We start from the raw sequence: 26344 nt of genomic DNA on the forward strand, positions 1-26344 counted from the left end.
CTTTAAACCTCTCATTTGAGATAGATATAGAATGAGGCTTAGAGGAAATTTAAAACTTGGCTAAGAGCAAGTAGCTAATGATTGAGATAACCAGGAGTAGAATTCAAGTCTTTGAACCCAATGCTTTTTCCACCTGAGAGCCAAGAAACTTCAAATCAATTATTTACTTAATCATTCCATTTCTTTTTCAGGATGACGGAGGGCAAGTATTTTGAAGAAAGCATCTGAGACTAGAAAGTATCTTTTTTTTGCGTGTTAGCATACTGACTTCCTAAAATGTATTGCATGGGAAGGATTATTAGCCACTGAAGATCAGTGATAAGGTGGATAGTAGACTTAGTCTATCTTTTATTGGCAATTTACTGAATTCCTCAGTGCTTCTCTTTCTTCATCTGGAAAACAGCCACAATACCAGTATTGTCACAGATTGTTGTCGTAATTATATGCATTGATGTAATGCAAATACGTTGTAAGTAATAGGTGGAACGTAGTGTTACTAATCATTAATTATGAGTTACTGTTGTTTACTGGATATCAGTTTAGGGAGTCATCTGTTATTAATTCAAAATAGTAAGGCAGAAAGAGCATAAATTTTTATATCAGCCAGGATTGAAATCCCCTTGTTACTATTTTTTAGCTGTGGGATCTTATACAGATTAATACCTCCCCCAGAATGTCTGCCTTGCAGAGATGCAAGGATGAAGGCACCTAGCATAGTGGCTGGAACACTCACGCCATGTTGGTTTGGATTCTCTTCTTATCTTTCCTGAGCATCAACATGGCAGGTGATTACTGGAGGTCAGCACCGTTTTTACACATGTGTACTCTCCAGCATTACATGCATTGGGTTTTACTCGGAGTCAACTTCGTGTCAATTACGCTTTACTCCTTCTTTCCCTGCCCTGTTTCTCTATGTCTTTATCCCTCCCAGCAAGTTCTAATTACAGAAATGTGTCAAATGTGCCTCATGTTTCTAAGTGTCCTTGAGATGGCCTTTTGGTTGTAACTTGATGTGCTTTCATTTCTGATAAGAACAAAAAAATTGTAATAGTTAATTAAAACCAGCTTTTGTTAATTTATGGGGTTCTCATCAAACCCACTGCCATTCTCTTCATTAATAAAAACTTTTGTTTTTACAGTGGCAAGTATAAGCCAATTAACTAAGGGGTTATTGAAGTCTCTGGGCAACCTTCAAAAAGAAAACAGAAAAAACTCATACGCACATCCAAAGCCATAGAATCACCATCTCCTTGCCTTACCTAAGCATTCTGTAAGAACTGAATCCCATCCCTTCCAGGCATTTTGTGCTCCCAAGCCTCACTTTCCCTTCCTTCCCTCTGCTCACACTACACTTTTCAGAGGTGGCAAAGCTTTGTTGAGCCTCCATGCAGCCCCCAAGGACTGTCTAGCTTTCCCCAGCCTAGGGATGTAGAATTTGGAAGAGTCCCTGGAAAAGACTGACTTAGTCAAGTTGTACAGCAGAAAACCTGATTTTTTATTGGCCCTGGCAGCACCACCTAGAGAGAATGTTCGTAACAACAAAATGCTAACGGATGATTTTTCCACAGTGCTTGGCACCCACACGATGTCTTTCATCAGTAGGCGTTTTTCCATCTTCTTTTTGACAGACATGCTTGTGGGGACCAGACATGCAAAAGTCTCCTCTGTTGCTTGGGTTTCAGTACAGTGTGTTCCTTCGATGATATCTCTGAGCAGTGGTAATGGGGAGGATATTAAAAAATAATGAGGATTTGGTAGGGGAAGGGAGAACCATCCCCAAAGGAGGCTGGGGAAGTTGCTAGAGTCCAGTTCCTAATCAGATTAGAATCACAAATGTGGTTCATTTCTACTGGCTAGTTCATTATATGTATGGGAATAGCCTTTGAGCTGACTGTGAAGAGAATTTTGTCTATATTAAGTATTTTGAATTATTAAAACTAACATGATCAACATCAACTTTTAGAAATATCTTCATTAAAAAAAACTTGGATGTTTTATGAGTGTTCTAGTCCAAAAGTGGAGCAAGTATCAGAAAAGAGATCAGAGGAGTGTTTAGTATGTCTGCTCTCATTTCAGTGTTAGTCTGTAATGGCTAACAATTGACAACAGGTCTTAAGAGTTTGCTGTGTATGGGAATAGCAAAGAGAAAAAGATCTTTATCTCTCCTTAAATTTTTTTGGAGTTTCACTTACAAATGGATGGGTAATACAGAGGCTTGAGGAAGTCTTAATATTTAACACTAAAATCAATAAGCATTTGTGGATGGCTAACCAGGCAAGCAGTGTGTGATGCTCTGGAGGTTCAAATATGATTAACTTGTGGTCCCCAACTGCCTGCAGTTTTTAGATTTGAAAGAAGATAAACATAAATGACTATAATGCAACGCGAACCTAGAATGTTGTTTGGAAACAAAAAGGAAAACTTTTGCCAAGCAGAATTAAGAAAAGTTTAAGCCAGAAGGTTCAGTTGAGCTTGATTGCATTTTTTTTTCAGAGCTTTCACTAGGCGAAAATGGATAAAAGGAGCTCTAAGTAGATGAAACAGCATGTGTGAAAGAGTAGAGATGTGGGTGTTGGTCGTCTGTAGTGGTGTAGCATAGGGAAAGAGTAGGGAAATATCTGGGCGAGCAGGCAGAGGCCAAGTTTTGAAGAGCCATGAGTATCATGGAAAGAATTTAGGCTTGTCTGCTGTGTAGAATAATTATTCTCAATCTGGACAATGAAGGAATATTCCCTTTATTGGGCATATCAGAGTTAGGAAAGGGACTATACCAAATAACACATTTCTTTGGAGATGCTGAAATGACCCAAGTGAAAGTCATTGCCAGAATAACCCATTGATATTGTGTCGTTACACTGTCTCAGCTGTGTTAGAGCAGAATTCAGATTAAGAACAGTTGTTGTTTATTTCACCTCTGGGTCCCATTAGAATCTTTTGCGGTGCTTTAAAGACACCTGTGCAAAGGCATCATCTCAGACTAATTAAATGGGGGTTTCTGGGGATGGGCCTGAGCACCAGTGTCGTCCACAAAACTCTCCAGGTGATTCTAATGGGAGCAGGGCTTGAGAACCACTTTGTTAGAAAGATGAAAATTGTGCCACTAGGAAGAAAAGGTAATCAAAACAGGATGGTTTAATTGGCATTGTCCTCTCAAAGCTAGTAAGTTTGAATCTTTCTTACTAAGAGATGGACATATATTATTATAGCAGACTATTGCAGGTGAGAAGAGGATGTGATTAAAAATGAAAGCAATTGAAGCAAACAAATTAAGAGTAAAGGAAGGTAGGTAAAACTTAAAAACTGGAAAGATATCAAACCTCAGCACCTGTCTCTCTTCAAATTATGTATTGGGGTCAAATCAGCAGATTTTTAGCAGGGAGAGTGAGAGAAAGGGGAAATCTTGAGATTTTCTTTATATGTCTTCAAGAACATTGATCTAAAAATAAAAGGAGGGCTTATAATTGGATACTGCTTACAAGCACATGTTCAATGTGTAAGTAAAGTTAACAGGATATAAAGGCATTTTGTTTCCTTGACCTGGCATTATCTGTAGCTTCCTTTGTAAGGGACTGATCTTGACACTTCCTAAAGATTCTCAGGATCCTGGGCAAAGATTGGGAGTACATGATTATCTAACAAAGTTCTGGTCTGTATTAGAATCACCAAATCATTACCAGTCTTTTTAGCTATGTATCTGGATAAAGGAGAGGGAATGGCACATAATATCCATGTACAAAGTAGAAGTGGTAGCTAACAGGAAATAAAAATAAGTGTTTAAAGATTAGCTTTCCCAAGGCTTCAGTTCATGGTATGCATGAACTTGAGATGCTTCGTTTATAACAAAGCCAGACACAATTTGAAATAATTGGTACGATATGGACAGAGAATGAATGAGGTGCTTATTATTTTAATCACTTTGAGTTGCTCTGCCACACTGAGATCATGAACACAACCAAGACAAAATGGGAATGATCAAAAGAGATTATGAAACAAGAAAAGTCAAAGGCAAGTGTTTTTTTGGGAGGTGAGGGGCAGAGAGAGGCAATTAAATTTTAGTGATCCAGAAAGATTTCTTACTATCATACTATCATCTCAGCGTCTTGGTGTGCAGTACATGGAAATTCATTGTTTTCCTTCTTATTTGGTCATTTTCCGTATCAGTGAATATAGTATGTGAGGAACCCGTTCATGGAGTCTGTGCCTGGTAATCTGCCCCCTACCTTGGGTGTTTGCAACAGAGGAAGGGTATTGGAAGAGGACAGTATTCACAAAGACTGCATGAAAGAGCATGGACCTGTTTAGAAGACTGGAATCCGGGGCATATCCAGGGAAGAGACAAAAGCTAATAGTGGAGAAGCTGGTCAGAAAACAGATCAGAAGAGCTGTTGATGTGTCTGTGCTAAAGAGTTAGTGGTAGTCTGCAAGTAGTAGCTAATTATTGGAGAGATGTTAAGGACTAGGGATCTGCGTTTATTATTATTTTTTTCAAAATCTTCTTGGAACTAAAGTGGCTGAATTTGAGTCAAGAAAATGCTCATTGCCTTTGTCCAGTGAAAGATTGAGGTGGTGGGGGTGACAAGAGAAATTGGTAACATTTGATCAATAGCATGTTGAGGATGAGAGAGAGCAAGAAATTCAGCATGACCTCAGGTTTCTGGATGTGCTGACTGGAGGTGATGAGGCCATTAATGGTGAGGAGGAATTTCAAAGGAGGAACACATTGGAGTTCGGCAACAACGAGTTCACTTTCCAGCTTGTTAGATCTGAGGCAGCTAGTTAAATATTTAAGTAGATTAATCCAGAGGATAGTTGGAAATATGATCTCAAGGTACCAAGTTAGAAGGTACTCACCTAGTGTCATTAATCATATGAGTATATGAGATCATCTAGAAAGATTGTATAGTGTGAGAAGGAAAAAAATGCAAGGAATACGCCAAGAAAACCACACTTAAGGGATGAATGAGTCTACAGATTGACTAGGGGCAGCAGAGAAGTAGGAAGTAAACAAAAGGAGAGAGGTGGAATCGAGTTCAGGGAAGCAGAATTTCAGTGCTTCTGGAACAGTCAACTCTAACAAATGTGGCAGAGAGGTCAAAAATCACTGAAAAGTGCTGATTGAATGCAACAGTCAAATCATGGAGTTTCAGTAGGATAGTGGGGATGGAAGCCAGTAACTGGGTGAAAAGTGAATGAATGAGGAAAATAAAGCATGGGTTGAGTGTTTTTTTTTTTTTTTTTTTTTTTTTTTTTTTTTTCCAAAAAAGCTCTGCTGCGAAGGAAAAGAGGTAGGGTTAGAAAGTGCAATAGCTAAAGGAATTTAAGAAGGATTTTGGTGTGTCTATTTTTGCTTTAGAAGTATAGAGCTTGTAGACAGTAGAGGGCGTGGGGCTGGGAAGCATACCCAGAACCAAGAGCAAGCTAATGGGGCCACTGGGCTCTGATCTGTCAGGTGTTAGAGAGACAATAATAATGACAGCAAACTGAAATAGTAAACACTCTTCAAACACTCTTCTTATTTTGTTTTACATATATTAATTTGCCTCCCTGGCATATCTGCTCTGTCAAGTACATTTTATTATCCCCATTTTGCTTACAAAAAAACTGAGGTACAGAGAGGTGAACTTTACTGCCCAATTTGTGTTCTGCCCACTACACTAAAGAAATGCATTACCTCCAAGCTGCTAAAATGATATATAGCTTTACATGTCAGCTTCAACAGATTTAGAAGATCATTAGTGGTAGAAAGAGGAGGAGGTGGGGGCCAGGGCTTTTGCTGTAGATACAAGATTTCATCTTGAGGTTATAATCCGATAGGGGAGGCAGAAACTCAGTAATTTCACCAAAAAATATTTCCCTTATTAGGGAAAGTTTCACCATTCAATATGTCTTTGCAATTCTTTCATATCATTAAGAAGTTGAGGATTGAGTAAAATTATTGCTTCTTGAATATTTGATTCTTAATCTTGAAAGAAGGTTTAGTTGAGAGTAACTGCTGAGAGTTAGTTTGTTGTGACAGAACCGAACTAGTTATTAGAATGAAATTAAAATGTGGGTGAGTAATTCAGGGTGGTAATCAGGGCTAAGATATGGGTGGAAGTGGACAGGAAAGAAAGAGATGGAAATGATACAATATTGAAACAAAGATTATCTTGATCTCACAGTTGAGTGAAGCTCGAAATTACTTTTAGGGAATTGGTAGTAGAACTCACAAAAGGCTAGGTAAACTTTCATATTTGCAGTACATTGCTTATTCTGATTGCTTGAGCTTTTCCTACTTTTATGCCTATCCCTCTACAAAGGTAGCATTGTTCGAAAATTTTAAAAAATAATTAGGAATTTGTTAGTCTCTTGCTTTGCTATTAGCATTAGCAACAGAAACTAACAGTAAGATTTATCCAAATATTTCTATGTTCCAGGCATAATACCTGCTGTTTTATATGAGGTATCTTATTTTACTTTTATAAAAGTCTTAGAGATGGCTCACTATTATTCCTACTTTACATTTGAAGAAACTCAGGCTTAGGGACACAGTGTTCCCTGTCTAAGGTCATAGAACTTGCAAGTGCCTAAGCCAGGATGTGAACCAGGTGGTGTGACTCCAAATTCAGGCACTCAACGCTCTGCACTGCACAAGAAATAGACAGTGTCCTGAGCTAGCCACTTCCCTCAGAGTTGGCTCAGAGCTACCATGTCCACGTATGAGAAGATTAGCCTTCAAAAAACTTTGTCTTTCAGTTCTCCTGACTATAGTTCTTTAGGATTTTTTTCTTGAGAATGAATATTAAGGAAAAGTTGAACCTAGTAAAAAATAGTTAAAAGTTAGGTTTTTTTTTTTAATACCAGATAAGTGGTAGATCTCTTCATAATTCAATCTGCTGAACTATGCAAACATCATAGTATAAAAGTTATCTCAATGAAGGTAGACGAACTTCCCATGTTTATACCTTTCCTTCCAAGACTGTTAAAAATATTTCTTTACTTTTTTAATGCAAAAAGGAGCTGTACTTGTGTGTGCTTAGGTGTTCTAGATATTTGTGCTGAGAAGTGAAGAGAGTCTTGATAAGGGAGGCTCTTGGGACAGTGACAGTGAATATAACTATCCCCATGATTTTTATCCATCCATCTCTTCTAAGCTATGTACTCGCTGTGCTACCTGCTGGGATACACGTATAAAGACAATACTGTCACCATTTTTGTCTTGTGGAGTTTATAATCTCATGGGGGAGGCAGAAATTAAGTTGACCAAAAATATTTAATTACTGTTACACTGGATTTTGAAAACTCTCATCAAATTCTAAATTTGATTGCTTTCCAGTTAACTGTCATAGGATGAATAGCTTTGAATGCTCAGGAACGGGCTAGTTAATGACTACGAGTACTCTAGCTCTGTGCTAATAAGTGTACAATTACAGACTCAGTGCATTAAAATAAGTGAGGCAATAAGCATTAAAAAGGCTACTGTCTTACATAGTTTAAAGTGCTGTGTAAGTAGAAGAAAATGGCATACTGTAATATATTGTAATATATTATGTTTTATATTGCTTACTTATTGCTATATTAGGAAACAGAAATACTAATCTTGGGGCTTTTATAGGGAAACTTTAAAAAAGTAAATTATCATGGCTTCTTCTCTTGCTTTTTGTGTCTGCTGTATTGTCTTGGAAACTCAGTGAAAGAGACATTCTAAGGAGACTGGGAGAACAGCAGCTCTAAGCCAGAGGAGCTCTAAACCTATTTTTTTCTTTACAGTTTTCTTTTATGAAACCAAACCCCAAAGTTATAAAACAGAGATTCAAGCATGTCCAAAGCTTTATTAAAAGTTATGTGTTTGATATGAAAACTGGGTAAGAGTTCTTAAGTAACAGATGTACTTTAAACCTTAATCCATGAAAATTATCTCCCGTGAGCTCAGGCTAGATGAAATTGTGCTTTGACTCCTGCCTGTGTAGGTCCCTGGAAAATTCAGAGTGAAATGTACACCTTTATGGATTCTTGAAAGAATGTCTCTGTATTTCCCTGCATTTATATGGGTCATACTACAGTGGCACCGTGATGGTATTATTGAGTTTCTAAATTCTTATATTTGTTCTTAATAAACTCATTACTTTCTTTCCCACTGAATTTTCCTACAGGCCCAGTTTGAACTTCGGGCATTTCATATCCGGGGCGAGCATGCAGTGGTAACAGCGGGACTAGAAGAAACCATCAAAAATCTGAAACACGAGCTAGAACACAGATGGCGAGGGGGTTGTGAAGAGAGGAGAGATGTGTGCATTTCCACCAATGATGACTGCCCTCCAAAGACCTTCAGAAATGTGTGCATCCAGACAGACAGACAGACCTTCCTCAAGCCCTGTGAAGGCGAAAGCAAGACAACCAGAAGTAATCAATTAGTACCCAAAAAGCTGAATATCTCCTCTTTAAGCCAGCTCTCCCCCCCAAATGACCACAAAGACATCCATGCAGCACTCCAGCCAATGGAAGGCACGGCATCAAATCAGCAGAAGGCATTGCCTCTGCCTACCACACCACCCTTGCCAGCACCCATCCCTCCCCCTCCACCCCTCCCCCCGGGACTTGACTCTTTGTCTCCAGCACCTCCAGTGCCACCTGTGAGTGCTGGGCCACCGCCACCACCTCCGCCGCCTCCTCCACCGCCACCTCTACCTCTATCTTCAAGTGCTGGACCTCCACCACCCCCACCCCCACCGCCACCCCCACCCCCACTTCCTAGCTCCCCTGCCCCACCCAACCCTGGAGGGCCTCCTCCTGCTCCACCACCCCCAGGACTTGCACCCCCACCTCCCCCTGGACTCTTCTTTGGACTTGGCTCTTCTTCCAGTCAATGTCCTCGAAAACCAGCCATTGAACCCAGTTGTCCCATGAAACCTTTATACTGGACTAGGATACAAATAAGTGATAAGAGGTAAGTTCTCTCCTATCCCATTCTCAACATGTGAATTCCTAGGATATGGCCCAAGTGATATTTTATTCTTACCAGGTCAGTGTCTCCATAGTGTAGCACCCATTATCAAGTGTGATAGCGTGAATGCTTGGATAAACAAGGTTGGGATGTTTGGGGAGAACGTCTGTCTCCAGCGGGGCCTCTCTATATTCTCTGTAGATGCTGGGAGAAACAATGTGTTTCAGTGTTAGGTTTTTCTCCAAGGCACATGGTCCATTTTATAGACAAGAGTCCAGGTCTAAGCCAGGGCTTTCCCCAACATCGCTACAATTGTTGAATAATCATAAAGAATTGAACCTGACTGCATACTGAAGGCTCATGAGGATTTTTAGAATTCTTTTTACTGTCTTGTTTTTAAATGCTATAATCAACCCTGTAATAATAGACATTGAACAGAAATGGGTGTTTTTCCATTTTTATTAAAAGAGTGAGACATGGCTAAGTTATTAGTTCTTTAGATCAGAGGAGAGTCTTAAAATATAAACTCTCTCTGCTTGAACTCTATTTCTTCTAACTGCTAAATACTCTCCCATCTTCCTTTATACCTTGATGCCCTTCAGAGAAGGTGTCAGTATATGGATAGTTGAAAGCATCTTCCATTTGTATAGATTGTTAAGCAGGGTTTGTAAAGCAGCAAGGTATAGTTGCTTGGAAACATCCATTCAAACAGATTTGAGCGTGATTTGTTCTGCCTTATTTTTGAGCCTGGAAGGAGGACAGTGAAAGAGATCTTAAGTTGTCTCTTGACCACTTTCTCCTTTAAAGTTTGTTTGTAAAGGACGGCAAATATAGGACACATTTCACAACTTTTCCCAAGTCATGATGTGGTAGTGCATTCTTCAATGTATATAACATTTTGCTTAGGGAAGGCAGGATATGAAACAAAATAACACACAACTCACAATGATAAAACAACTGGAAATCCCTGTGGAGGAGTGAGGAATACCCTAAAACTGAGCATATGTGCTTCATATTTTCCCCTTTCCTCTCACAAAAAATAAGGGCCAAGAGTTTGTTTTTGGAACATCCCGATACTTCTTTTTTTCAAAATTCAATTATACTTTGTAATTTCCCAAATGAATGGTTCATAAAAAAGTGAGATGATCCTGTAATAGCTTCTGCCATTAGCTAAAGTACTAGTATTCCCTTCTTCCCAATAAAGACTCAGACATTTCCTAAAAAATCATTTCCCAGAATATTTATTTTGAGTCATGTTTCCTTATTAGTGTTCTCAAATTAGTGCACAGCCATTCCAGGGCGATGCCTCCCACCTGTAAGCCCTGAACGAGTGTGTCTGACAGCACGGGGAGCTGTTCCACACCTGTGTCCCACTAGCCTGCCTTCACTTCCTTCCCCAAGAGACTTCATGAGCAACAGATAACTGTAGACCACAGCAGCCACCAAAGAGTCCCACTGGGAGATATGGGCCCTTCGCACACGACCAAGGGAAAGCTGGAGATCGTCATTGTCTACGTTGTTTCCTGCTTATGTAGTTGGCCATTTTGAGAAGAAAAACAATTGAATACTGAAGGTCTCATTGGTGTCATCATATATCTAGGGCTTTACTTTTGAGCAAAATGAAAAGTAGATGAATAGGACATCAAGAGAGCCCTGCTTGGTGCGCATTTGAACCTGAAATGGGGGCTGCCCATCTCTGATGTGTTAAGACTGCAACATGGGCACTCCCTGGTGGTACCACATATTCAAGTTCTTTTATTATGGGTCTCTCCAACTTTCTGTACCTATTAGCACTGCTACTTCTAAGTGAAAATGATTCAAAGAGCCTGTGGAGTATTTGCTTAGGAGCAAAAGTGCAATTATTTGGGATACCTTCTCATAAAGGAGGCAAAATCATATTTTAATATTTTGTGCAACTAGAGGAGTAAGTCGTTTATATAATGATTGCATCATAAATGTTGGTCTTGCTCTTCTGGGAAGCCAGAAACAAAATGTGAATTTTCAGCATTATGTATACACTGCTTCTCATCTACCTAAATTGCTTTTGACTCCTGGTATGAACTGATTTTTTTTTCTTTTGACGTTTTGCCTTCTTGGGTGTCTGTTTTGTGATTTCTAGACTAAGCAAGAGACACTTAAAGCAAAATAAATCCTCATCTAACTACCTTTTCATCTTCTTAGTAAGTTTCTCATTTGTCTCCTTGTCTTTCTTTCTTTCTCTCTCTCTCCCTGCCTGCCTTTTGAGCTAGAATGGTATGTTCAGGGGTCAGCTGACCACCATGGCAGGTCATTCGTTGTGAAGCAGGTCCTTATTATTGCCCTGCCAAATGCTGGCTGTCCCCAAATCACTGAGAGGCAGTGTTCCAAAATTCTTTCATTCAATATTGGAAATGGAAATGCCTTTCCCATAGAAATAGTGTTGTAAATGGTGATCAGGTGCTTAGACTGATCACCATTGACTCCCAAAGCCAATGTACTCCACAATGTAAGTAAATTATATTACTCGTTACACTGGCCTGACCTCAGAGTCTGTGGAGCTAGAGCCAAGCAGGTGCAGGAAGTGGGGATGGGGCTGAGCAGTTGGCCTGACACACTGCATCACCTCACTCTAGGCATCACCCCTTAGCTGCTCAGAACCTTCCCGAGGCCCAGACCAGTGGCCCTTAACATGCCAAATGCTCACTCCGGAATTCCCGACTGACTTCCTTAATCAAGATCCCGCTTCTCCCCACCTCTCCCCCAGCACCACAGAGATAAGCACTTAACATTAATGGTGCTTATGTTTCAGGTTGAAGTTAAGTGAGTAGCAGCGGGGTATGGCTGAGGGAGGAACACATACGTTGATGTGCTTCACTGGAAATGTTCTAGCCCTTGGGTTGGGTAATGGTTTCCCAGGTGTTCATTCTATTGTTCTACTTTATAACTTCCATATGTCATACTATTACATGGTTCAACTATTGGCAAAATCATAATTTGAAAAATAAAAAGTAGAGGAGAGAAGAGGTGAATGTTGCCAACACCAGAATGTCATATGTCATGGGAAAGGCAGATCTATTGCAAAATGTGAACACGCAGACCTGAGGTGCCAGGGCTGCCAACTGTTTTAAATATCAAATCACCTGCAGTATCAAAACATTCTGTGGCCCATTCCATATTAGTTATCTTTTTAGTTTTCATTGAGAAAATATGTATGGAAACAAAGCTTTTAGATGTTATGGATTGTAACATATACATTGGTTTGATACACAGTAAGTATATAGATGAAATTTGTTTGTGGGCATTGAGAGTGTTTATTATTATTTTTATTATTATTATTTTGACGTGGACTCTCGTTCTGTTACCCAGGCTGGAGTGCAGTGGCACAATCTCAGGTCATCGCAACCTCCATCTCCTGGGTTCAAGCAATTCTTCTGCCTCAGCTTTCCAAGTAGCTGGGATTACAGGCACCCACCACCATGCCCAGCTAATTTTTTGTATTTTTAATAGAGATGGAGTTTCACCATGTTGACCAGGCTGGTCGTGAACTCCTGACCCCAAGTGATCTGCCCACCTCAGCCTCCCCAAAGTGCTTGGATTACAGGTGTGAGCTACCACGCCTGACCAGTGGGCATTAATAGTGTTTGAAATTCAGATAAGAAAGTAAACACTTGGGAGATGTGTTCTGACTGAGGGGCCCTGAGGAGTGACCACTGCAGTCAGCTCACAGACGCTGTTCTGTTACACCTGATTCTCAACAGCTGTTCTTTCTTCCCTTCAAAACTAGGGTGCCCCTGTTTCTGGAAGACGAAACAGCACAGTTTCCCGATGGCTGCTTTAGTTGAAATCCCATGAGGTGCAATGGAGGAGGTTTTTGGTTGGTTTTTGTTGTTAGTATTGTATAGGGGACTGAGATACTAGGAATCATGTATTTTAAAATAGGCACAGCCTGTTTATGTATTAAGGACCCTGCAGAGTTTACCTGCATGAATCCTAAAAACTATATTTAAAAGTAGTTGAAAAAGTCCAAAGAGGAGGCAGATCTTTACTTTGGTACTCCATTTTCAGTCTACTTTAGAGTTAGCCTGTCAAAGTCTCAAATTGGTTATCTTTTCAGCCTTTATACGATGCCATTTTTACACATCATGGAAATGCCACAGACTGAAGGAAGAGCAGCTTGGGTGCCCCCAGGAATCCGAATCCCAGGATTTCTAGTCCTCAGAAGTTTCTCTAGAGCTCTATCTTTGATTGTACCTAATGACAATTATTTTTTTGGAAATATGTCTGTGTGTGTTTTAATGGTCTATAGTATATTTTGACTTTAACAGATGCATAACATAAAAAGCTTTTCTCCAAGCATTATTAGAGTTTTATGTGTTTTTTTAGAAAAATGAAATTAAAAAATGGATTTGAGAAAGATTTCATTGTATTATATTCTCTCCTGTTTTGGTTCTTATGGTTAACTTGTCATTTTCTCTTTTAAGCCAAAATGCTACACCAACCTTATGGGACTCCTTAGAAGAACCTGACATTCGGGACCCTGGTGAATTTGAGTATTTATTCTCCAAAGATACAACTCAACAAAAGAAAAAACCTCTGTCAGAGACTTTTGAGAAAAAAAACAAGGTCAAAAAGGTACTGAGTGATTATGCCAAAGCTGTAATTATATAGGGAAATGGTATATATATATATATCATATATACACACACATACCTGTACATGTATGTGTGTGTATCATGGGAATTTAGTACATATTTTCTGTGTGTGTGTGTGTGTGTGTGTGAGATTCATGGGAGTTCATTACATGCTGTTGGTGCTTTCCCTGTTTTCAGGAAATGTTTCAGAAGGTTTTGCGTGGCAGATGGCAAAGGGAGCCAATAGTTCATGAAATCGGTGCTTGCTATTTTGGCCATGTCTTCTGAATTTTCAAACTTTAATCTGGACTTTTTCAGCCATTATGGACATTTCAGCCATAATAAAAAGCCATAATTTTTATTATGAAATAAAAATAAAATTTAATTTATAGTTAGTGAAAGTAGTCTACAGGTTGTATGGAAAATAGGTTTTATTTATAATTTCATTCATTTGGCAAATATTCCCTAGGGGTTTACTGTGCTAGGCATTTGTTCTAGGCCTGCACTGTCCACTATGGTAACATGTGGCTATTAAATAATGAAAGTAAATAAAATAATTTAGTTCTTTAATTGCACTAGCCACTTTCCAATTTTGTTCTTATGCCTAGTGGCTGCTGTATTGGATAGCACAGATGTAAAACATTTCCATTGTATAAAAAGCTCTGTTGGACAGCACTGTGTTAAGCATTGGGATGTGTTGAGGGCAAAAATAATAATAATAATAATAATAAAATAATAATAAATCCTTGCCCTGTGGAGCTTATATTAACAAACACTAAACACAAACCCTGTCAATCCCATAGTTGTGCAGGGGAAGGAGAATCGATTTTAGTAGGGTGGGGGTGGAGTCTGCAATTTTAAATGGGGTGTTCAGGGTAGGCCTCATTGTAATGGTGACTTCTGAGTAGTGACTCAAGGACTTGGAAACTGAGAGGCACCAGCCTTCTGTAAGAGAATGAGTTCAAGACTGTCAAGCAGTCAGAGACAACCATGAGGATGAATCACACCTCTGCCACACACTGACTGTGAGATCTGAGGCAACGGTACTAGGTCCTTTCACTCTCTGTGTCTGGATCCCTGCACCATAGCATGAGATGATGTCTGCTCATAATGTTCCTCTAAGTAATTATTCAATGAAGTAATCCACATATGAGGCTCAGCATAGTGCCTGGCTCACTGTCAGTGCTCAACATAGGATAACTGCTCTTGGTTTTGCTACTGTTACTACCACGGCTACCATTTCCCTGTTTTAGTGGGTTTTTGTTTGGTTGGTTAGTTTTTCTTATTTTTAATAGCAGCAGAAATAGTGTCGAGGAAAACGTTCTGCTATTGACTTACTATGTGAGCTTGGGCTGGTTGTCTTCCTTGTCGTATTTTCCCTTCTCTATAAAAAAGGATTAACAGGCCGGGTATGGTGGCTCATGCCTGTAATCCTAGCACTTTGGGAGGCTGAGGCGGGTGGATCAGTTGAGGTCAGGAGTTCGACACTAGCCTAGCCAACTTGGGGAAACCCCGTGTCTACTAAAAACACAAATTAGCCGGATGTGGTGGTGGATGCCTGTAATCCCAGCTACTCAGGAGGCTGAGGCAGGAGAATCGCTTCAACCCAGGAGGCGGAGGTTGCAGTGAGCTGAGATCGTGGCATTGCACCCCAGCCTGGGCAACAAGAGCAAAACTCCATCTCGAAAAAAAAAGGATTAACAATATCTGAATCTCCCTGACCCACCAGGATGCTGTGAAATTCACACCTAAGCAGGTTTGAGGCAGTGTTTTGAAAAGTGTGTAATGTTGAATGATACCATCAACCCTGCCTTTTTTCTTTTTTTTTTTTTTTTTTGAGATGGAGCCTTACTCTTGTCACCTAGGCAGGAGTGTAATGGTGTGATCTCGGCTCGCTGCAACCTCTGCCTCTGGGCTTCAAGCAGTTCTCCTGCTTCAATCTCCCAAGTAGCTAGGATTACAGGCATACACCACCATGCCCGGCTAATTTTGTATTTTCAGTAGAGATGGGGTTTCACCAAGTTGGCCAGGTTGGTCTTGAACTCCTGACATCAGGTGATCGGCCCACCTCAGCCTCCCAGAGTGCTGGGATTACAGGCATGAGCCACCGCGCCCGGCTACCTTTCCTTGTTAAATTACATCGTGGGGTTCATCATCAGTTCATTTCGCAAGTAATGTAATGATTATGAAATTAGCTGCAAATTACAGGGGAAAAATGGAAAATGTCTGAATTCAGCTTTTTGTTAATCAAATCAGATTTTCCCACTGACTTCAATTATGGATAAAAATCATGATCAAAATGTTTCATCTCTCAAGGTCACTGTAATTGTGTTGTCTCGATAAAAATATCCAAAGAAGTATTAAAGGAAAATTTTAAGAGGCTATATTGCATGGGAACAATTTGAATTTTTCTAATAAATTGGCTCCGTGACCCCACCCAAATCTCATGTCAAATTGTACCTACATGTCCGGGGGGACCTGGTGGGAGGTGATTAAATCGTGGGGGTGGATTTCCCGTTCTGTTCTCCTGATAGTGAATGAGTTCTCACGAGGTTTGGTTGTTCCATAAGTGTCTGGTGCCGCTCCCGCCCCACCCTCTGTCTCCTGCTGCCATGTCGGTAGTATCTTTATAGCAGTGTGAGAATGGATTAATACAAATAGTAAGTTCCAGACCAGTCTGGGCAAAAAAAAGTCAGCTGATTTACGTAGAATGTATTCCCATGCAGTTAGATTCACATGAGATGGAGGGGAGCCTGCCTTGTAGCCAGGCTGGCTTTTTCAGTGCCCTCTATAGAAATGGAAGACTTGTTTCTACCTGAATGGCAAAAGGAAAATCTCTGTATTCCAAAGCCAACTTCAGTTTGCCTCTTTCAAGAAGGCTTCCCTGACTAACCAGAAACTCCACTGAATGCTTTCTTATGCAGTATCGTATTAAACTTACTTTTGTTCTTTATTGCTTCTTAGATGGCTATTACTCTTTTTATTTCTCTCCAGATGCTTGAAAACATGTTTTCTCATAGAACTATTCACTTCTGTTTTGGTGAATGAATATTTGTTTTTAAAACATCAAAGCATTTGGTCATTTATTCTTATTTCTTGTAATAGTTTGCCTGTTCAACAAAAGATTTTAACTAAGGCAGTTAGTAATTAGTACTTGATACGTGTATTTTGTTTCTCTGTCTGAGGGGGAAAATAACACTTCATTTAAACTCTTTAAATTTTCTGAACAGGGTGGTTGCCATTGCCCCATGGAATCCATACACTTGTGTGGTGCTTGCTTTTCTCTGTAAGTGGAGGCAAAAAATTGGGTCTACTGGGCTTTGTGGTAATATGCAGCTTAGAGTTTTCAATAGCTTTGTGTCCTACCTTAGAGCTGAGGTTTTAAGTTTTAAATAGCAAGCTGGATTGATGCCAGAAAACTCCAAACCTGCCTCCTATGATCTTTCCTCCATGCCTGTGGCCAGATTTCCAGCATCGAAATGGATCCCTTGGTCTCTTTTGAGAGTCAGAGGTTTGTTTTCTTTCCTCTTGAAAATGAAAGTGGTTTTCGAGTTTCAGCATTGAAGGCCACCTCCTTCAGCTGGATCATGGAATGGTCCCATATGAGAAGACCAGGAGGATACTTGCCAAATAGGTCTTTTTATAATGACTGAACAAGAGGAAGTGCTGGGTACATTACTGGATTTCAAAATCCAGGATTCTGAGTCTTAGCTATAGGGCCTCAGCCAGCATTGAAACGTGAATAGGAATATCTTTTTTTTTTTTTTTTTTTGGAGACAGAGTTTCACTCCTTTCGCCCAGGTTGGAGTGCAATGGTGTGATCTCAGCTCACTGCAACCCCCGCCACCAGGGTTCGAGCGATTCTCCTGCCTCAGCCTCCCAAGTAGCTGGGATTACAGGCACCCACAACCAAGCCCAGCTAATATTCGTATTTTTAGTAGAGAAAGGGTTTCCCCATGTTGTCCAGGCCAGTCTTGAACTCCTGACATCAGGTGATCCACCTGTCTTAGCCTCCCAAAATGTTGGGATTACAGGCGTGAGCCACCGCACCCGGCCATGAATATCCCTTAAATGGAGCTGGTCTTCATCCCTCAGCACATTTCACATTTATGTTTCAGAAGTAAAGGACAGAATGATCAAGAGTCTGTGGAACTCAGATATTAATTTGTAGCTTCAACTACTAAAATAGTATTTAAATTTCATGTCACTGGCACTTGTTTAAAGTAAGCGTGTGTGTGTGTGTGTATGTATATATATATATGTATGTATCATCTCAAACTAGGCAGGGAGTCTGTTCTGTAATATCATGTAGTCTAAAAATTAGAAGAAATCTTACCCATCATCTAACTTTGTTCTGGTTTTGGCACATGAGAAACTAAGAGCCAGAAAGATAAAGTGACTTGTAGGGGTTTGTACACTTTTAACTGGGAAGACATTGATGATGACGAACACTTGTTCATCAGCATGTGTCTGCATTTCCTCTTTATTTAAATGGTAACTTGCCACCTTGGTGATAGTATCAACTTTTATTGGGGTGATTTATTTGAAGTTTATGAATGAGAGTAGCCATTATTAAAATCATCAACAAAATATAGCCACACTTCTGCAAATCCAAAATATTTCCCACATTGTGTAATCATAGTTTTCTTCAGAGTCTTCCAATAGGAAGCCACATCTTTGAATAAAAAGATGTGCCTTCTATGTAACTCCAGCAAAAGGCGTATGTAGATTTGGAGCTGGTGTTCTTCTTTGACCTTATCAATTCCATTTAAAATATTAGCTATAATAAAATAAATTTATTACTAATTATTACAAATTTGTATTGCATACTTAGGTAGATGCCATTCTCATTTGTGATACTAGACCACTCTGCCACTACAAACATAGCGGTAACCAAACTGAGAACCAGAGCTCAAGATACCAGCTCTCAGTGGAACCACCACCACTGGCTACTATCTCTTATTTTTTTCTCTCATAACATTCAGAAGAAGTCCTTTAACCTTCTCACACTGATTTCTTCTCTACAAAATTGGGAGTAACACCCCTTTAATATGGTTATTACAAGGATAATATGAAATTATCATACATTAAGTATTCTTTACATTAATCTCTTAGTTTGTGATCGAATGTGAAAGCTTTGGAAAGAAATTCGTAAACATCTTTGATTCCCAAGGTTTTTAAGGTCTTAAACCATTAATGTGTCAATTCCTGACACTATTTGCAAATGGGAGTCTCTAGGTCATTCTTGTTTTTCGATATTCATGGAAGTATACCAGAACTTCCTTTAGTGATACATTCGAACATCTAGTACCTCATGTCATGTTTGTATAGCCTCTCTTTTTTTTTTTTTTTTTTTGGAGACGGAGTCTCGCTCTGTCGCCCAGGCTGGAGTGCAGTGGCCGGATCTCAGCTCACTGCAAGCTCCACCTCCCGGGTTCACGCCATTCTCCTGCCTCAGCCTCCCGGGTAGCTGGGACTACAGGAGCCCGCCACCTCGCCCAGCTAGTTTTTTGTATTTTTTAGTAGAGACGGAGTTTCACCATGTTAGCCAGGATGGTCTCGATCTCCTGACCTCGTGATCCACCCGTCTCGGCCTCCCAAAGTGCTGGGATTACAGGCTTGAGCCACCGCGCCTGGCTGTATAGTCTCTTTTTACTGAAAGATTAAGAGTTTCCCCTGTCAATATGTCATATTTACACTGTCTCTAAGTGACGTTTGTTCCTGAGCAAGGTAGGTCAGCGCCTTGTCAAGGAGCCAGAAATCATCTGCCATCCTTGCCTGGGGTTCTTTCTGCTAGTTCCTGTTAAAAAAAAAAAAAAAAAAAAAAAAAAAAAACTAGCTGCTCTGATAAACTTTCCAATTGTGTTTTAAACTTGCCCAACAACTTTCTGAAAATCAGCATGACCTGCCAATATTCCTCCTTTTTTGAGATGCCGTGATCTGACTAAATTATAAATCATCTCTGTTTGTTTCCTCTTCTGTAAGATATGTAAAAGCATTCCTCTGTCTCCCTCTCCCTCTCTGTCTCTCTGTCTTTTTAATAGATATTTCTTAAGAATTAATGAGATAATGGCTATTCCCCAAGCACTTGGGGGGAAGGGGGTTGTGATGGTTCAGGAGACACTAGTCTGTTGAAACTTTGTGGTGCCAAAAGCCTTCAGCGTTGATTGTAATTTGGTCACTTTGGCAAGGATTGTAGCTGTAATTCTCAAATCCCAGACTTCGTGTCTCAGTTTACTGAGGAGGGGAGAAGGGTGGAAGAAGAACATTGTTTGGAAGCTTGTTCATAAATTTATAGGGTTTTCATAACCTGTTGCTTTCCAAGTTTATATTATTTCAGCTTTGGTGTACAAAGATAATTTCTCTGGGCTCCCTTGGTGTAAAGTGTGTGCATTATTTTTTTATATAGGGGGTGGCAATAAGTTGGTCTACCCCTTTACATTTTTCACGTGTTGATAAATGAGCAGTGGGGTTAGGAATTGTCATCTCTAGAAGTGAGTGAAATAACTTGCCCATGTGTTGATTGTACTAATACATGACCTGGAGGCCTAAATTAGTGATATCTGGAATGATCAGGGCTTTCCTGTTCTTCACTTTAAGGACTCCTGACTGGCCACATTTACTGAAAGGAAACAGGAGCTCCAAGACAGGCACCAGTTTACAAAAATTCCACCTTGTAAATTTTATTTGGAAATGAGACAGCCTCAAAAGTTAAGTTGTACATTTATTTTATTTGCTTATTTTTTTTTAAAAAAAAGGGTGGTTAGGACTTGTCAAATATGAATATCAATGATTCTTTCAGAATGTTGAATCTGAGTATTATTCTTGGAGTTCAACTATGTTTCTCTTGTTGGCTGTTAAACAGTAACTTAACCTGGATTTGTGTCTCCAGCCAGCTGCATTTAGGATGCTCTTTACCTACCCCACACCACAAGAGGGCACCTTAGAATGCTGAGATACAAAGATAAAGTCGCATGGATCCTAGAACCCCGACAGTGGGCACCCGGAAGACAGCAACTGCCCCTCAGCTCTCTCTTTCCTTCTTATATCTCTGTATCGTGGACCGTGAGGCCAAATTTCACAGCAAATTGCCCACACAGAGTATTGGGAGCCAATTGCATATGAGAAAGACTTGTAGGTATTAGTAGAATAAAAATCATTAGTAGCCATGGTTCCAGTGCTTAGAATGAATGATTGCAGTATAAAAATATATGAAATATTAGAGTTAGCCCCTTTGGGACTGATTCTGGAATTCCCTTCTCACCACACACACAGACACATGCGCACGCGCGCACACACGTATCTTTAAAATCTTCCATATCTGAAGAGAGTGAAAAGCAAAAATTTGTTTGAATGTAGATTTGGGGTTATGTATTTGGAAAACACAAAAAAGTACAGGGTATGCTATGAAAGAAGCATTCTACATATTTGTGCTTTAAAAAAATATTTATCTTCTCCGTGTTGAGGAAAGTTTTGAAGTCTCGCTTATTATTTTCCTGAATCTCATTCATTTATCCTCAATCCAGGCTGTTTTTTGAGATTGTGTTATGGGGTTGGAGGTAGACAATAGGATGAGGCTGAGTGCCTGTGCTTGGGATCTTGATGGGATAGTGAGTCCTCTGGCCTTCAGTTCTAAGCTTAGAAGTGTGTGAAGATGTAACGAGTAGGGAAAGGTCATATACCTATACTTAGGTTGCAAGTCCAGGTCACATGGATGCTTTTGAAGCTGAACTTGTAAGTGCTTTGCAAAATACACACATCTCCCATGTACGTGATAGTCAAAACAACCCCTGCACGTGCACGTGCCCTCACAGGCACATGCTTAATGTGAACAGAGAGAAGTCTCAGTGACCTTGGATTTATTTGATACCGTTCAAGTGGAGATTAAAAAATAAAGATGTCACTAGTAGTGACATTGCTAAATGAAGAGTTTTGGTTAAATGCCTGTCATATATTAACTAATTTGATCTTCGAAAACCCAGTGAGACGGTTCCTATTATTGTTCCTATTTTATACATGAGAAAACTGGAGTTTAGAGGGTTTGGGCAACTTGCCCAACACCACATAGTTCTGCAGAGCAAAGGAATGTTTCCCGCAACAACCCCAGAGCATGTTTGTTTTGTTTTGAGACACAATCTCACTCCGTCACCCAGTCACTGCAACCTCCACCTCTCAGGTTCATCAAGCAATTCTCATGCCTCAGCCTCCAGAGTAGCTGGGACTACAGGCACACGCTACCACGCCTGGCTAATTTTTGTATTTTTAGTAGAGATGGGGTTTCACTGTTTTGGCCAGGCTGGTCTCCAACTCCTGACCTCAGGTGATCCACCCCCCTCAGCCTCCCAAAGTGCTGGGATTACAGGCGTGAGCCACGATGCCCAGCCTTGTGTTCTTAATTACTTGACAAATGGTCATTCATCTACATTTAACTGCCAGTCCTGGCTTTAAATTCACTTGCCCAAGTCTGAGTTTTATTTCTTGGTCATTGTATGGTGAGAAAAGTGCCAGCTTTGGTGTCAGTAAACATAATTTCTAATTCAGACTCTGACCCTAACCAAATATCGAATCCCGAACAAGTCCTTTAAATTCTCCGATCTCAGATTTCTCATCTGTCAAAAGATAAATTTTAATTATATGAATTACAAGGATCTGGTCATTACTTCTACTTTGCAGATGAAGACACTCAAGATCTACCAACTTTCATTTGATTTTTAGAAGGCAGATAGATGAGGGTATCACACATGGACCAATATCTTAGCACTCAGACCCAGGCCTAATCAGATAGATAGAGCTGTCTCCAACCATCAGTAGCATATTGTATGAGTCATAGGTACATGGGGGTTCAGGAAATAATTGTTCTGATTTTAATAATCCCCCAAATGTAAGGTAAATATATTGGAGAGTTATTTTTAAACAAACCAAGTTTTTTGATGTACTGGGGGTGTTGAAGTACTGCAAATATGACAGAGAAAAGTGTAGTGGAAATTAGGAGCCAGAGATCTCATCTTGAAGTTAACTATTAGTTGTTGTAGTTGTTGTATGTCCACTCATGTAACCCCTCTGACCTTAACTTCTATACCTAACATGGCATCTGGAGTGAAAATTTTCAAATATGCTTTCCAGATGCAAGATCTCAGAACGTAACTGAATGTGGATATGTTCCCACATACGTTTTTAAACTGAGTGTGTATAAGATTGAAACGGTGAATTTAGATTTTGCCTTGTCAATGAGTGACATGGGATATACTGCAAGCCAGACTCACAACCACAGTGTTCCACCCTTCCAGTATGTAATATTCTCTCTTTGCAGTTGTCCTTACATAACAAAAATGCATTTGGCTGCAGTAGCCACAGTGGTGGAACTGGCCTGCCCCTACTGTGCTGGGGTGGCCCTCCACCATTTTTCCCTCCATCTCCTAGCAGAGTTTCCACAGTCCAGAGGCCTGGAGCTCAGGTTACACCAGACAAAACTGTCCACTTACTTCCTGTGATAGTCTGGCTTGACCCCAGCGCTATGGCCACACTTCCAATTTTTGATAAAATACCTTTGACCCAGAGCTTCATCTCGTTTAGACCTGACCTGGTTTCCCTCCAGCTGAGGCTAATTTGCATGGCTGTAAACACGGACCTTACAAAGCTCACCAACTGTGATAAAAGCAAAGGAAACCTGAGACCATTGGAAATTCAAAAATCTGCCTTCTGTATCCCAGCCTGACTCTGAGTTACCCCTCAGCCCAGGAGGCTTCCAGCGTGCAGCAGCTAAGAAAATGTTATTCTGATTGATCTGATTAGGGCAGCAAGGTTAGCCATGGTCAATTTACAAAGACAGTATGAGAAGAAATCATGTGTGTCGTCACGTTATGGGTCAGCGAGGCCCCTGCCAGAAGTTATGAAAAGCCACAGCTCTGCCAGGACCATTATCAGATCTCCTAGGTGGGGTACAAATGGGATTGGAGGTTTAGGGGGCCCCTCCAGTGGAGTGAATGACAAAAGGGATTGGACTGTGAGGAGCGGGTGAATCAAATCATGCTCGCTTCCAGCTGGATTTCTTAGCTGCCAAGCCCCTTACATGTGAGTGGGAGAGCCTGGGAGTTCCCCAGTACAGTGGGGGAGGACTGCCTTCAGTTCCTCACTGCACGGGGAAGAAGAGGGTGGAAAAGCTAATTTGACATGGACGTGAGGCTCTACATTGACCCACAGAAGCAGCCAGATGGAACCTATTGGGCATTTTGATCCCTGGCTTCACCACAAGAGTGGTTTAATTGGGATCTGGCTCCAGGCCCTTGCTACTAAATAACCTGAGTTTTAGTGTTTTCATTTTCATTAATTAACTTTCATGCTAGGTGCCTTATTAGTCACATTAGGCATTTTGCATGTTCAAAATATCCTAGGAGGTGAGAAGGAGGTCTTTAAAAACAGTACAGAGCTGCAAGGACCAGGGGGTTAATTCATGACCTAATTATCACATCACTTTTTACTCTCTTGTGGACTCTCTTGTACAACTTCCTTAGTTGAAAATATGCACAAAAACCAGCTTTTAAACTTTGTTTTCAAACGATTATTACATTCATACTGACTAAAGATTTTGGAGCCTTCACCTTGGGTGTGGTTTGCTTCCTTCCTGTCCAAATCAGGAACATAAATGTTCTTGCAACACTGGGATAAGACACATTAATTAACAAAGAAAGATTTATATAAAATGAGGCCAACTGAAAGCTATACTGCTTGAGCTGGGGCTCATTATAAATAGATCCCTCTGTATGTAATCATCTTACTAATGGAAAAGATGAGACATTGGGATGGTTGCTTGGAGAAGCATGTGGCTCCGAATGTAGCAGTACAATGCCTAACGCATACTATGTTTAGAATGCTTTAGGAAGACATTGGAGAGACTGGGCCATGATGATGTTTTTGTTGTGTATACATATAATCTTGGGGTGTGGAGGTATCTGAAAAACTTAGCCCTATAAAATCCAGCCATTCAGTTGCCACTGTAGGAAAGGATGAGCCTCTGAGGCCAAAGTGCATGGAAAAGGAGGTAGAACTCATAGACCTGCACAGAGAGTTCATACTTACGAATTCAAGATCCAGCTGAGATCTGGGCATTTGCCTGAGAGCAATAGCAAACCAAGAACAAGGCTGTAGCAGAGGGCTGAGCTCCCGTTTCTGACCAGCTGCCTTCTCTAGCGTGCCCAGTGTGGTGAGAGTCACCACGAGACTAAGTATGGAAGGTGATAGTGTGGTAGGGCAGCAGGGGCTTCTGGAAACCCACAGGCCTGGCTGAGTCATCATTCACGGGGCAAGTCCCTTCATCTTTCTAAGGCCCCTTTGTACAGTTCTCTCATCTGTAAAGAGAGAATAATATTAGTGTCTACTTCAAAGGTGGTTGTGAAAATTAAAATATACTTTGTGAAATGTTTGGCCTGGGGCTTGGCACGTCAGTGGTGTTTCCACCATGCTATCACCACCATCACTGCCACCATCAGGAGTAGGAATAAGAATAATGAAACATCCTCCAGTGTCATCCCAAAGGAAAGCAAGAGGTTGGATGTTAACCAGAAGCCTCATCTCTCATTCGCTTATGGTTCCTGAACTCCAAGGGCTGCTAGTTATAATCCATTTCCCCTATTTGTGTGTGCATATTTGTGTGTGTATGTGTACGTGTGTGTCCCACAGGGGCACAGCTATGCAGTTAAAGCAAATGAATTTTAACCAGATTCTCAGAGATGAATTCCTTCAGTGTGTACCAAGAAAAAAACACCCAATACAACAAAAAGTTTATAAAATGTGTCTCCGTTTTCTAGTTCTATCTGTATTTGGCTTTCATGGTAATCTGTGTTTGTGGTACAATTTTAAGAATGCCAGCTATTAGCAGGTAACATAATATCACCTTTCAAAATCTTTGTAGAACATGATAGTCTATAAATAAATAAACATATATAGAATGACTGATTTTGGTAATGGTGAGACTCTTAAAATATGATATTTTAGGTTGTTTTCTTTATTAACAAATAGACTGCATTAACTTTCATACAGTACTTGATTAAATTTTATCAACATAATGTGTGCATAGAATTTAAAAAGTCAAGCAATATTAAGACTTTAAAAAAAAGTGAAAATTCTGCAAATCTCAATAAAATTTCAAGGAATTTTTCATACAGATCACATCTGATCAGAATGAAATTAAGTTAGGAATCATGTATCAATAATAAAAATAACTAACATGTCAGCATTGAAAACTACATTTTTTAAACTCTTAAGTCCAGGGGTACACGTGCAGGTTTTTACATAGGTAAAGTTGTGTCATGGGGGTCTGTTGTATAGATTATTTCATCACCCAAGTGTTAAGCCTAGTACCCATTGGTTATTTTTCCTGATACTCGACCTCCTTTCACCCTCCACCTTCTAATAGGCCCTAGTGTATGTTGCTCTCCTCTATGTGTCCATGTGTTCTCATCATTTAGCTCCCACTTAGAAGTGAAAGAATGTAGTATGTGGTTTTCTGTTCCTGTTTAGTTTACTGAGGATTATGGCCCCCCAGCTCAGTCTATGTCCCTGCAAAGGACGTGATCTCATTCTCTTTTATGGCTGCATAGTATTCCATAGTGTATATGTACCACATTTTTTTAATCCAGTCTATCATGTACGGGCATCTATAGGTTGATTCCATGTCTTTGCTATTGTGAATGGTGTTTTAATGAACATACATGTGCATGTGTCTTTATAACAGAATGACTTATATTCCTTTGGGTATATACCCAGTACCAGGATTGCTGGGTCTAATGGCAGTTCTGTCTGTAGGTCTTTGAGG

General features: G+C 40.2%; 1 protein-coding gene across 2 annotated transcripts in view; it reads left to right on the forward strand.

Moving 5' to 3' along the window:
- FMN1 (formin 1) overlaps positions 1-26344 on the forward strand; it is a 388608-nt gene that overhangs the window by 184728 nt on the left and 177536 nt on the right. For both annotated transcript variants that reach the window (XM_011989115.1, XM_011989116.1), the window contains 2 exons: positions 8133-8926; positions 13384-13534. In XM_011989115.1, coding sequence (XP_011844505.1) covers positions 8133-8926; positions 13384-13534 — 945 coding nt within the window. The remainder of the gene's footprint in view (positions 1-8132; positions 8927-13383; positions 13535-26344) is intronic.

The sequence above is a fragment of the Mandrillus leucophaeus genome, unplaced genomic scaffold, assembly GCF_000951045.1.
Source record: "Mandrillus leucophaeus isolate KB7577 unplaced genomic scaffold, Mleu.le_1.0 Scaffold347, whole genome shotgun sequence".
Lineage (NCBI taxonomy): Eukaryota > Metazoa > Chordata > Mammalia > Primates > Cercopithecidae > Mandrillus > Mandrillus leucophaeus.